The following is a 14,811-nucleotide window of genomic DNA, read 5'->3' as shown; positions in this document are numbered from 1 at the left end:
ATCTTTCGGTAGCTCCAGACGACCCCTGTGCTCTAGACCCATTGTTGACCTGTCTGTCCAGTATAAAATGCTGGATGAGTGAGAACTTTCTTAAGCTAAATGAGGATAAAACAGAAGTTCTCATAATTGGCTCCAGTGAGCAGAGAGAATCAATAATAAGTAGACTTGGTAACCTGGCTGTAGAAAGTAACACCACAGTAAAGAACCTGGGGGTTATTATCGATTCTGAATTGAATTTTAATACACACATTAATCATGTCACCAAGATTGCTTTCTTTCATCTTAGAAGTATTGCGCGAATTAGAGACTATCTGTCGTTAGACGATGCAAAAACGCTGATCCACGCTTTTGTTTTCTCTCGGCTTGATTACTGCAACGCACTCACTTCAAGTGCTGACCTGCTCGAGGTGCCTACAATGACATATAAAAAATACGGTGAAGCAGCATTCTGCTTTTACGGACCGACAGTGTGGAATAAACTCCCATTACACCTAAGACAGTCAGCCAGTCGATAGCTTTAAAGCACAGCTCAAGACCTATTTCTTCACTCTTGCTTTTAGCTGATTCTTTGGTTGATTTTTAAGTCCTCACTGAATTGCATATTTTAATATTGTTTTATGCTTTTGCTTTTATTTAATTTTATTTAATTTAATTTAATTTTTGCTTTATTGTTAAATTGGTTGCAACTGTAATTGTATTCTTGCTCTGTAAAGCACTTTGAGCTGCATTTCATGTCATGAAAGGTGCTATACAAATAAAGTTTATTATTATTATTATTATGTTGTATTTCGTCTAAGCAATATGCCTGCTACAAATAACCCAGCATGCATGCCTGCGTATTTGGCTCAAAACAAAGTCTGACACTAGGTACCTGAAGCTTGAACTATGAGCTCTAACCTTTGATTGCCTTTCAACAAAACTATATTTGATAGACATAAGTATCACCAACATGTTACTAATTATAGAGTGAAATTATTGTAATCGGTTGTTTATTCCCTGCACAATGGGTGAATTCAATTTATAGTGTGTGGTTCAACTTCGGACGTCTCTCTCTCTCTCTCTCTCTCTCTCTCTCTCTCTCTCTCTCTCTCTCTCTCTCTCTCTCTCTCTCTCTCTCTCTCTCTCTCTCTCTCTCTCTCTCTCTCTCTCTCTCTCTCTCTGATCAGAGCCTATGAATTAACCAAAGTAACTTTAATTCGGTTACTTTGGTTAATTAATTCAGACTACTCTAAAATGTATTTATTACAAAACAAAACATTATAGAATTCAGATTTATGTCTCACAATTATTATTTTTTTTTATATATATTTTTTTAATATATATATATTTTTTTTATATTGATTTTTTTTTTCAATATTAAAAAAATATGTATATATATATTTTTTTTTTAATTATAAAGCAGTGCTTTGAGATCCGCTGGACAGCTTTATTGCTGCAGGGATATATATTTCAAAAGCTTCACTATAAAAATATATGTTGAGAACCAACTGACTGACATGGAAGGGATGATGATAAGGTCTATTCATGCAGGTCAAAATGAGCATGGATATTTCAAGCATGTGATTTGAGTGTAATTTAACAGTGTAAACACCAGAGGGCAGCACAAGCCATCTTAAAATCTACCCTGACCTCAGCCCAAGGACTCTGACCTCTTTAGACACAAGTGGTGTTTGCCTGATTAAACATTTAAAACAAGACCCTGGGCGCTCCAGCTCGTTTGCCCTTTTAACCCATTAAGACCAGGAACGCATCGGTGTCATTTTAAGATTTCTTTGGCTATTCAAAAAATAGCAGATCTACAAGCTCGTACGAGCTTGTAGATCTGCTATTTTTTTGAAAAATCGTGGAATATGTGTGCAAATCTTTGAATATATATATATCTTAAAGTTAACATTTTTAACCCAAATCTTTGCTTCTGGGGGTCCTTGGAACAACATATTTTGACATCGTTTCCACGGCCAAATACATATAACTTTGAGGGTCCTTGACATGAAAAAGTTTGAGAACCACTGATATTATAGCAACAAGTTTTTTCATAGAACTGTTAGGATTTAGAAGACATTTGTAGAATCCCCAGAAGCAAAGATTTGAGTTACAAATGTTCGCTTAAAAAAAAATCAAAGATTTGCAAAAAAAAACAATACAAAAAAGAAATAGCAGATCTACAAGCTCATAGAGCGGCACTCGCGCTATGAGCTTGTATATCTGCTATTTTTTAAAAGCCAAAGAAGTGAAAATTAAATAAATTAATAAAAATGACACAGATGCGTTCCCGTTGTTAATGGGTTAAATGAAGTCACCCAGGGTGACTTTATTGGCTTATATGCTGAATTTAAAAACCTGAGTTCCTGGTATATGAACTACAAGAAGAGAAGAGCCTCACTTTATTTTAGTTTTACTTCATTTTATAAGCTTTCTTCACGTCAGTTAAACGTTAACTAGGGTTAACAGGTTCCTGTTTGGTTTACAATGGCTTCCTCGTCCGCGTGGAGAAAGATTTACCTACGTCAAATAAAAGAGGAATGCAACTCAAGGTTCTTCTAATCTCCGTGCCTCTTCTGCTTTCACTGCATCCCACTGGTAATAAGTCATGAAGCATACACTATACTGACCACCGTCAATAGGCTATATGCACAGCAGTCTTATTGGAAAGAAATTGGGCCTCTTCCTTACTTCCTTCACAGGTTTTGCCATTGAAACTAATGAAGGCTTTGTTCCATTTCACAGTGATTCTCAAACCTTTTAATTTCAAGGACCCCTATAACTCTGAGTGTACAAATGGAACCAAATGGACCCTTTACGGGTCCATTTGGTTCCATTTGTACACTCTCAGAGTTACACACCTTTTAAGGTGCCATTTGGAAACCCCTCAAGGAACCATGAGGGTTCCTGGACCACACTTTGAGACCCACTGGTGTAGCAGAGTGTCTCCAGTGAGCCAACATGCACAATATCAGCACCCTGACTCTGTTTGACCAGAATGGAACAGAGCCTTAATTACCGTAAATTTCGGACTATAAGCCGCAACTTTTTTCCCATTTTTCGACCCTGCGGCTTATATAACGGTGCGGCTTATCTATGGATTTTTACAGCTAACGGCCACTAGGGGACCTCCTAAATCTATGGATTTTACACCCGCGGCTTATAGTCCAGTGCGGCTTATATATGTACAAATCATTCAATTTAGCTGCTGCGGCTTATATTCAGGTGCAGCTTATAGTGCGAAAATTACGGTAGTATCATTGGTAATACCTGTGAAGGAAGTAAGACGAGGCCGAATTTATCTCCAAAATGGCTGCATAGAGCCTATAGACCAATTATTTGTTTACCAACATTGAGACTGGATGCACAGGTGATTGTTTCACGCAATCAATTGCCAACCTGTTGTTTCGGGGTGCGCTGGTTTCAGCACACCCCAACCCCCTCTCTTGTGTGATGGCTAGTGAGGCGCGTCCTCGTGAGACCTGATAGAATGGGTTTCATTGCGCGCATACTGATTGCACGCATACTGGTTCTTATCAGTGTGACGTCGTCTGTTAAGGGGTCTATTTCAACCTTACAAAGTGTTTTTCTCTGTTAACTCTCTGTTATTTTCTCCGTTTTTTTCCTCCGTTTTTAAATTCATATAATTCTATATACGTTGTAATTAAAAAACTACTGGGTCAACAGCCAGACAACTATTCCACAATCTACGAATGCTAAATAAAGTCTTGAACTATACACCTCCTGAAAGCTGAGAAAGGAAGCTGTCACCTGTTCGTCATTTCCATTCAAGAAAATATATATTTTTAGAATTCCCATTTCTCCATTGCGAGCTATATATGTTTCTGACTAATTTGATTTCACACAGACTGTGATGACGGAAGCATCTGGAAATCGTGTGAGTCAACAGTCTGGCTCCAGAGACTATGATGTTCATGACTCATTTTATTCATGCTCATAGTCACTGTTAATGATCTGTGTGACCTATCCAAACATGATGCATTCACAGGCAAGAGATGCATATCCATTCATATAGTCACTGTTAACCCATTCAATCCAGGAACACATCTCTGTTATTTTAGATTTATTTGGCTATTAAAAAAATAGCAGATCTACAAGCTCATAACGCGGCACTCGGTGCCACGCTATGAGCTTGTAGATCTGCTATTTTTGAAAAAATCTTGAAAATGTGTGCAAATCTTTCAATATATATTTTTTAAAGCGAACATTTGTAACTCAAATCTTTGCTTCTAGGAGTCCCTGGAACAACGTATTTTACAAATGTTCGCTTGAAAAAATATTGAAATATTCAAATAGATTTGCACAAATGTTCATGATTTTTCAAAAATAGCAGATCTACAAGCTCATAGCGCGGCACTCGGTGCCGCGCTATGAGCTTGTAGATCTGCTATTTTTGAATAGCCAACAAACAGAATGTACATTTATAATATGAAGTGTCAGAATCGAATCTATCTAAGCGGAAACTAAGCCCTTGACTCACTCTTCCTTGAACCTCTCTCTCCTCGCGGTCTGTGCTGCTGTATGTATGCTGAAGGCTGACTGAGGACCACAGAGCTACAATGCTTTCTGTCTTTTCTCTTTGCCTGCACTCCTTTCCATTTTCACCTTGAGCTACAACTGCCTTCGATCTAAAGAAACAAACTTTACTCTGCCTGGTTACTGACTGCGCTGGCTCTCAATGACTCTGGGGGAGGTGTTGTTAACAACCCAGGTCACAACCAGGAAAGGAAAGAAGCGCACCACCCACCAGTGGTGGAAAGTAACCAAGTACATTTACTCAAGTACTGCTGTACTTAAGTAAAGTTTTGAGGTATTTGTACAATACTTTTACTCCATTACATCTCAGAGGCAAATATTGTACTTTTACTCCACTGCAATTATTTGAAAACTTTAGTCACTAGTTACTTTGTAGATTTTGATTATTATTACCAAACATACATTAATGACTTCATCCATACATTTCGGCCATTTGAAAATAGCCGATCAACAAGCTGCGACGCATTGTGAGCTTGTAGATCAGCTATTTAAAAAATATTTGTATACATTTGAAAACTTGTTAAATGGGACATTCCGCATAATGAGTACTTTTACTTTTGGCACTTAAGTACATTTTGATGCCAATACTTTTGTACTTTTACTCGCGTAAATTTAGAATTCCTGACTTTTACTTGTAACAGAGTATTTCTACAATGCAGTATTGGTACTTTTACTCAAGTAAATAATGTGAGTACTTTTTCCACCACTGCCAACCACCTACGTAGATGTAGTGCAGCGCGACAGCGGAGCTAAAAAACACTGCAGAGCTCAAGAAGACCCTGTTGCTAGACAGGAGGAGTGTGTGGAGGAAAGACAGCGATTCAGGAGTCCCGAGTTGGTGTTGGCTAGACCGCACTCACCGCATCACACCGCACTCACGCATCACACCGCATCACACCGCACTCACGCATCACACCGCATCACACCGCACTCACGCATCACACCGCATCGCATCACACCGCACTCACGCATCACACCGCATCGCATCACACCGCACTCACGCATCACACAGCATCACACCGCACTCACGCATCACACCGCATCACTCACGCATCACACCGCATCACACCGCATCACACCGCATCACTCACGCAACACACCGCATCACACCGCATCACTCACGCATCACACCGCATCACACCGCATCACACCGCACTCACGCATCACACCGCATCACTCACGCATCACACCGCATCACTCACGCATCACACCGCATCACTCACGCATCACACCGCATCACACCGCATCACTCACGCATCACACCGCATCACACCGCATCACTCACGCATCACACCGCATCACTCACGCATCACACCGCATCACACCGCATCACTCACGCATCACACCGCATCACTCACGCATCACACCGCATCACTCACGCATCACACCGCATCACACCGCATCACACCGCATCACACCGCATCACACCGCACTCACCGCATCACACCGCATCACACCGCATCACACTGCACTCACCGCATCACACCGCACTCACGCATTACACCGCATCACACCGCATCACATCACACCGCACTCACCGCATACACCGCACTCCCGCATCACACCGCATCACACCGCACTCACGCATCACACCGCACTCACGCATCACACCGCATCACACCGCATCACACCGCATCACACCGCACTCACGCATCACACCGCATCACACCGCATCACACCGCATCACACCGCATCACTCACGCATCACACCGCATCACACCGCATCACACCGCATCACACCGCATCACACCGCACTCACGCATCACACCGCATCACACCGCATCACACCGCACTCACGCATCACACCGCATCACACCGCATCACACCGCATCACACCGCATCACACCGCACCAAAACCTCTCCTGCATTTCATTCTTATGGCTGCGTTCACACAAAATGTACAAAGATACAAAGCTAGTACACAGCATATATCTGTCGCTTTGTATCTTTTGTATCTGAAGTTGAAGCCAGCTCAACTTAATTGTAGCTTTGTAGCTGTTGAAGCAGCTACAAATATCGGGTGTATCTTTGTATCTTCAAAGATACACCCAATACACCCGGCTTCCACTGAAAATGAATGGTAGACTGTATCTTTGTAGCCGACAGTGTGAACTATGTTGCTGCTATGACACCTGAATTTACTCCTGGAGATCAATAACGGTTCATCTTATCTTACACACACACACACACACACACACACACACACACACACACACACACACACACACACACACACACACACACACACACACACACACACACACACACACACACACACACACACACACACACACACACACACACACACACACACACACACACACACACACACACAGGGTACCTTGTGGTTTGGGCTGCAGTGTGGGCCTGCTGCCAGAGGCTGTTCCATTGACTCCTGGCCTGCTGCTCTTCTCTCTGCTGGCTCCTCCACCTGCAGCTCGCTCTGCTCTAGTCAGACAGTCTCTGACGCTGGGAGGAGTCCTCTGACTGCACGACGAACTGCTGCCCACAGCTGAGACACAGAGAGAGAGAGAGAAAGAAGCCTCATTCAGTGATGCTCAAGTTATTACCCTGACCTCCCAAACTCTAAGGGTCGGACAGTCTAACCACAAGGCCACTGAGCTGGTCCCCGGGTCATACAAAAGACCAGTGGTGGAGAAAGTACTCACATTTTTTACTTTAAGTAAAAGTATCGATATACTGCAATGCAGAAACACTCTTGCTTGTAACACACTGTTACAAGTAAAAGTATGGAATTCAAAATGTACTTGAGTAAAAGTACAAAAGTATTGATATCAAAATGTACTTAAAGTACCAAAAGTTGAAAGGACTCATTATGCAGAATGTCCCATTTCACAAAGTTTGTGATGCAAACTGCAAAGTTTGTGATGCAAACTCACAATGCGACGCATTGTGAGCTTGTAGATCGGCTATTTTCAAATGGCCGAAATGTATATAGGGTTGAAGTGGTTAATGTATGTTTTGTAATAATAACAATAATAATCAAAGTAACAAGTAACTTTTCAAATGATTGTAGTGGAGCAAAAGTACAATATTTACAACTGTAGTGGAGTAGAAGTAAAAGCACTGAAAACTGGTAATACTCCAGTAAAGTAAAAAATACCTCAAAATTGCACTTAAGTACAGTACTCGAGTAAATGTACATAGTTACTTTACGCCACTGCCAAAGACTATAACAATGGGGACCCAATGCCTCCCTGCCTGGCACTCAGTATCAAGAGTTGGATTGGGGTTGGAAGTCACTGTGACATACTAGCGTCATGTCCAGGGGGTGTACTGGTACATCAAGCTGCCTAACACTACAGAAACAGGAGATAGGCTCCTGCCCTGTGAGCCACATGGCTCTGCAAGGCTTACTTACAACCTTATTAATGACTCTGTCCTCCTCCCCAGGGTGAATTCATCAAAAGGAAAAACAGATGTTGGTCTTAGGACTAGGTCAACCTCTAGAGGGGACTGTGAGGGTGCAGCCCGCCTTTTTTTTGGACAGAACGTCCTGTCGGCGCAGCATGGCAGTTTGTTGTGGAACAGCTCTACCAACTAACATTCCAGACTGTCCCAACTTTCACTGACTTTAAACTCAACGTAAAAAAAAATGTGTTACTAGAGCACCAATCATGCAACCATGCATAAAAAAAGATGTTCATGGTCTTGGACTCGCTACTGCTTTGTAATTTATTTGTGGTGTCTGATTGTATTGATGTGTTTTACTCTGTATGCTCTGTTTTTACTTGCTTTTACGTTGGGGACACAAGGCAACGGATGAAAATGTGCATCTTTTGCTGAATCCTGTGTATTTACAGCATGTATTGTTCATTAATACATGCTGTCCATCCCTAATAAACAAATGAAAAAAAAATGTATGACCCCCATTTCATTCCATGTCTTATCTCTGAGACCCCAAACTACACTGTAAAATCCTCTGTTAATTTAACTGTGAGAGTGTACAAAAGGAACCCAAATGGACCCGTAAGTGTCCTTTTGTACACTCTCAGAGTTACAGACCCTTAAGGGTCTGCATTGTAACTCTCAGAGCAAGGGTCCATTTGGTTCCTTTTGCACACTGTCAAAGTAACAGTACCTGTAAGGGTAGGGGGGCCCCCGTATAGACCCCTGGGGGACTCAAGGCAACAAAGTACACAGAGTTTAAGTGGTTAATGATTTCAAGCCATTTTCAAGCAATAAACACATCAGAGTATAATAGATGAGTTAGTGTCTGTTGGTCAAAGATGTTGAAATATGGGTAAAGAAAGAGGAAGATAACATGCTGTGTCATTGACTGTGACGTCAATGCTGACATCGAGCCTGATACAGTGTTTCCTAACCTGGCGGTCCGGGGCCCCTTGTGGGGGACGTCAAAGATCACATGGGGGCGGGGGGGGGGGGGGGGGGGGGGGGGGTGTTAGGCCTTGTTTATCTGGAGGTAGTCCAACATTTTAAACATGCTGATGCTGGACAAAATCATATCGTCGCTGTCGGTCAGAAACCTCTTATCTCCACATTCTAACGTTGTGTTTTTTTCGTGAATTAAAGCCCTACTTGATCACACTACAGCGTCACACAAATCCGCAAGCTCGAAACGCGGCGCGAAGCAATGCGTTTTGAGCTTGTAGATCTGCTACTTTAGCTGTTTTTGAATTTTAATCCTGAGAAGTAACAGTTTTGGACGATATGAGGTTTCCACCCGACAGAAGCCATATCTTGCTTTCATCAACTGTCCGCCTGTACAGTATGTTCTCAATGTGATATCAGTCCAACTTATATATATATACATCTACTATCATGTAACTTTAACTTGGCTAACTCACACATGTAACATCATGTAATAACATTGTTCCATCCCTTTTGGCATCCCTCTTTGGGGAATGTCATTATTGTCACAGAGGAAAAAAATATCATATCAATATCAAAAAAACATATCATGCATTGCACAGTGTTGATTTTGACAGCACATTTTTATTTAGTTTTAGTCATAGTCTTTTGATTCAAATTCCATTTAGTTTTAGTCATATTTTAGCTATCTGAAATGTTTTAGTTTTTGTCTAGTTTCGTCGACTAAATATCATAAGATTATAGTCGACTAAATCTACGGTTGATTTAGTCGACTAAAATGTATTTCGGCGGTGCCTTGATGGCGTCCTAATGGCTGATTTAACACTCGCAGCGCTACGCGTTGTGAGCTTGTAGATCTTTTTAGTTCTACTGGATCTCTTCTCCACTAGTCCCTCACTAACATTTTATTCTAGTTTTAGTCATCGTAGCTTAGTTTTTATTTCGTTTTTATTTCGTTTTCGTCAGTGTAAAAAGGTAGTCGACGAAAAATGTTCGTCATAGTTTTAGCCAACGAAGTCAACACTGGCGCTGCATTGTAAGCTAGTAGATTGGCTATTTTTGCTATTCATTGTATTTGAAGTATATAGGGCATAAGGGCACATGTCTAAAACACGTACGTGTGTGACGGTCTCAGATTTTGTCAGATATAAGAGGGGGGGGGGGGGGGTTAATGGGAACCACTGGCCTGATGCATTATCAACATAAAAAGTGATTTCTCTGACAGCTCATCGTACACACAGTGATTGACAGCTCACCATACACACAGTGATTGACAGCTCATTTCTCAGAGAGAAATGTTTTGGATCTATTAACACCATGCAACCAAATGGCCTAAATGATGATTTCTCCTACAAACCCTTTTTATAGATAAACAATGTGTACTGTCAACCTTTTATAGATAAACAATGTGTACTGTCAACCTGATTATAATCTGAAATTAATAATTTTTTCTTTCCTTATGTCCTAAGTCTCCCTGACGTGTGAGTCCCTGTTGTGGCCTTTCAGTGCTTTTTGGATGAACTCCTCATTCCTAGTGTGATGTCGCAAAAAAGAAATGTAATTGATGTCTGTGATTCCTCCATGATCTGTGACTTTTGCACTGATATTGTTGTGAACTGCTGTTCTGACTATGACAGTGATATTGTATAATTGATTGATTGACAAGCTAGTACCTCCCCCCCTACACAGGTGGGGATGATTTGTGTTTGTTTAAAAGAAGGGCATGTACCCCCAGTATCACTTCTTAACCTAATCTGCTCTGAGGAAGGCTGCGGCCGAAACATGTTAGCATCTCAATAAAATGAGAAACCACATCTGAGCCACTGTCTTGCAATCTTTATTTTGGAGTGCCGCTTTTTTCCACTTAGGTGGTTTTCCTTTGACTCTCTTGGTAATGTCAGGCTTCAGCCAATCAGCTGACTGCAGTACTGAGGGATTAAATAGCGCACACACACGCACACGCACGCACACACACACACATTACGGTCATTTCGCTTTTATCCAAAGCGACTTACAATAAGTGCATTCAACATACTGTAGGTAGGCAAGAAAACTACTAATCACCATAAGTGCATTCTCTTCTAAAACAAGCAACTAAGTCGTATACCTAGCGCTAAGGTAAAAGTAACAAAATCAAATGAACAAGAGCTAAAACCAATAAGTGTATCAAAATAAACAAGATCCAATAAAACAAGAGCTCGTACAAATTTTTGACAACAAGTAGGCAAGGCTAAGTGGAAGGGTCAGGTTAGTGTTTCCTGAAGAGGTGGGTTTTCAGCCTGTGGCGAAAGATGGGCAGTGACTCTGCTGTCCTGACGTCAGTGGGGAGTTCATTCCACCACTGTGGGGCCAGAACAGAAAAAAAAAGCTGTGACCGCGTAGATCGACCAGAAGGACCACTGAGCGACGGGGAAACCCCAGTCGCCCCGAGGCGGCAGACCAAAGTGGTCGGGCAGGGGTGTAAGCCTCGACCATTAGCCCGGAGGTAAGAAGGAGCTGTTCCTTTCACTGCCCTATAGTATAGGCCAGGGGTGTCAAACTCATTTTGGGGTGAGGGCCAGATTGGTCAAATGGTGACTTGATGGGGGCCGGAACCAGTTGCGGACGCACATGCGCGCTCACACGCACTCAGACACTGCTACTAACTATGCATATCACTTTTTTTTAAAAATGTATTAAGAAGAATAGCTACTTTAATTATTGACATTAAAAACAAACAATGCAATTTGTAATAATAATAATAATAATAATAATAATAATAATAATAATAATAAACCATTTTAAGTAGAATAATTCAATTTGAAGTTAAACAATACCTGGTAATGTGTGTGGGTGGTTAAATAATTAGATTTATAGAACAACAGTGATGTAAAGTAACTAATTACATTTACTCAAGTACTGTACCTAAGTAAAGATTTGAGGTATTTTTTACTTTACTAGAGTATTTCCAGTACTTTTACTCTACTCCACTAGTCACTGCTATAACTACAGTATATCAAATTCTTGGCCGTAACCGAATACCGAATATAGGAAACATTTGGCCGAATGGCTGAAAATGATTATTTAAAAAATACATATATATATTTTCTTAAATATTATTTTGTACCATTGCTGTCATGGCTATGCCTCTGTTGTAGAGCTACAAGATTATGGCAACACTTATCATAACTATAATCCTTAGATCAGTTATTTAAAGCATATTTTTAGAATTATTTATTTACTATTGTGTAGTAATATAATACAATATGTCTCAAAACCTTAATATGCCATACAGTTGAAGTATTGCAAATTAAATAAATATGATTTCAAGAAATTAAAACTAACATTGAATAGCCTAACAAAAGGCAATATAATGTCTGCAGTTCAGGCCTGGAATTTCGTCATTTTAGGGACAAGGCCACTTGGCCTTTGGTGTTGTAATTTGGCTATTTTCACGATTTTAAATTGTTTTAAATAATAATAAAAAAAAGGAACATACAAGATTTCCAACGATAATATGGTTCTGTATCAGTATATGAGTCAGTTTTTGCAGATTTCATTCTAATTGGCTACTATGCCTGCATATGAATTTCATGGGCCTGGGTAGGTCACCCTGGCTTGGCGGAGATATGCCCTGTTGCGCACACAACGCACAGCAACAGCAGGTGAAAGCAATTCACTTAAACGAGGGCTGTGTTGCGCACCAAAAAACGGACTAAAAGTGTCACATTCTAGCTGCTGAAATAAACTTCCCATTTAGATCATTGTTTACAAACGAACAGAACACGGATGTGCAAAAGGATTATTTATTTCTTGTCCATCAGACCTGCCATTCCTTCGTTTTGGAGAAGTTATTGCTTTCAGTTTAATTTCAGAAAGACACACACACACACACACACACACACACACACACACACACACACACACACACACACACACACACACACACACACACACACACACACACACACACACACACACACACACACACACACACACACACACAGTCAAGCGTTCACAGCTGGTGTTAATTATTTTGCCCTGCACAGTCTCTTAACTATCGCTGGTTATCCTACTAATGTCACACCCTCTGACAAATGGATTCTAGTTTTCAAGATTAGAACAGCAACACTGGTTACAAAGTGGGGGGAGGTGGGGGGGGGGGCGGGGTGTGGGGAGGAATGCAGCCACTCTCTACTGCAGATGATCGAGAGACGCAACTGACATATCGTCAGTGTCCAGCCGGGACCAGCTAACTCCTTTTTCAGTTTTTTTTTTTTTTCATAAATCAACGCTATTGAACCCCCTCTACATCTGTGTATTATTTTTTTTAATAATAACATATGAAAAGTATTAAAAAGCGCCTCTGACGCCTCAGGCTCTCGAGAAGCTCTGCTCTGTATGAGGCAGACAGGGAGAAGATTTTTCAATGCTTTTGGGAGAACATAAACTGGGAAGAGAAGAGAATGTATGTGCAAGGTTTGATAGATGTCACCCCAGTAAAGAGGAGAAGGTGTCTTCACAAAGGTCATCTGCTCGTGTTTTCTTTTTAAATGTTAATGGACAGAGAATAAGTGTGTGCAGGAGTTTGTTTCAAACATCTCCAAGAGCTCAAGGAGATCATGCCAAAAGACTTTCACAGCTTTTATGACAATCTAAAGCACTAAGAAACACGCAACACACAACACACAACAGTGTGATAATAAAATGTTGATAGGTATATGATAGGTAAATTCAACTGTGGTTGTTATTGTTAGTGCAGTAGGCTACAGATTTGATAGGCTAAAGATTCTATTTTTCATGAATGTATTTTGTATTTATATGCCATTTTTTTTATTGTTGGTGTGCCATGATCGCTTTTGTTAAATACATGATTGAGTATTGAGGCAGAATTGTTTGTTGCACTCAACTGTAGAAGAACAACAGTGGTAACAGTTAGATTCATGGTTGTTTACAATGCATGTTAAAATAAAAGTTGTTTAAGTACAGAATTCAGCTTGATCTATAGTATATGAGGATGGCGCTCACCATAAATAGCTGATCTCCAAGCTCACAATGCGTTGTGATGTGTTGTGAGCTTTGAGATCCATTGCCAGCTGTTCTTATCAATGATGGACAAAACCTCCTAACTCCACTTGCACTGGATTTGGGTAAAGTGGTGATAATATAATGACACATGCAAGTATCTGCTAATATATAAAGTCACAATACCAAGTTTGATGAGGCAGTATTGCTTTGTTTTAAAAATATAAGGTTTTCTTCATTTTCTGAAAAATTGATATTTTGTTTTTCATTTCCTGAACAATTACCATTTTGGATTTAGCTGGTTCCGGCCGAACAGCAGAGATATACTTCTCCATACAATGGTGTTTTACCGGATTTGTGATGCTGTTGAAAAAGCGTTCTCTCAGGTAGAGTTGAATGGTGATGGTCCTCTGTATGTTAATGACCTTGGCTGTGGCTTCACGGCTTGGTCATTGTTCTCACATAACAAGTTTGTCCAGTATTCAACCCCCCAGGCAGCCTCAGTAAGGAGCTGCTGGGCGCTGGCGTTTTTTTCTGCCTTTTTTTTTCTCTCTCCTTTTTTTTCCATTAGAGGTAGTATTAAATGCCGTTTTTTCAAATCACCTCGCGGGCCAGATTTGACGACGTCGCGGGCCAGAAACGGCCCGCGAAACACCAGTTTGACATCACTGGTATAGGCTATATCACCAGGGTTTTAAACTGGATGCGAGCCGCTACGGGGAGCCGGTGTAGAGAACGAATAAGGGGAGTTGTGCAACCTGTTAGATAAGAAAATCCTATACTTACACTACACCAGATGAGTTAGCAAGGCACTTGATTGGGTTATAGCCTGCTTAACTGCTCAACAGCTCTAAGCCTACTGCTTCAAACACAAATACTATAATACAAATACAACTAATACAACCTAACAACAGC

General features: G+C 40.9%; 1 protein-coding gene across 4 annotated transcripts in view; it reads right to left on the bottom strand.

Annotated features, from left to right (window-relative positions):
• LOC308091233 (FYVE, RhoGEF and PH domain-containing protein 4-like) overlaps nt 1-14,811 on the bottom strand; it is a 134,103-nt gene that overhangs the window by 32,385 nt on the left and 86,907 nt on the right. For all 4 annotated transcript variants that reach the window (XM_080436680.1, XM_080436681.1, XM_080436682.1 and 1 more), the window contains one exon: nt 6,881-7,051. In XM_080436680.1, coding sequence (XP_080292806.1) covers nt 6,881-7,051 — 171 coding nt within the window. The remainder of the gene's footprint in view (nt 1-6,880; nt 7,052-14,811) is intronic.

The sequence above is a fragment of the Gymnoscopelus braueri genome (genome assembly GCF_963280865.1).
Source record: "Gymnoscopelus braueri genome assembly, chromosome: 9".
Classification (NCBI taxonomy): Eukaryota; Metazoa; Chordata; class Actinopteri; order Myctophiformes; family Myctophidae; genus Gymnoscopelus; species Gymnoscopelus braueri.
This window is presented reverse-complemented; position numbering and strand designations above follow the sequence as displayed.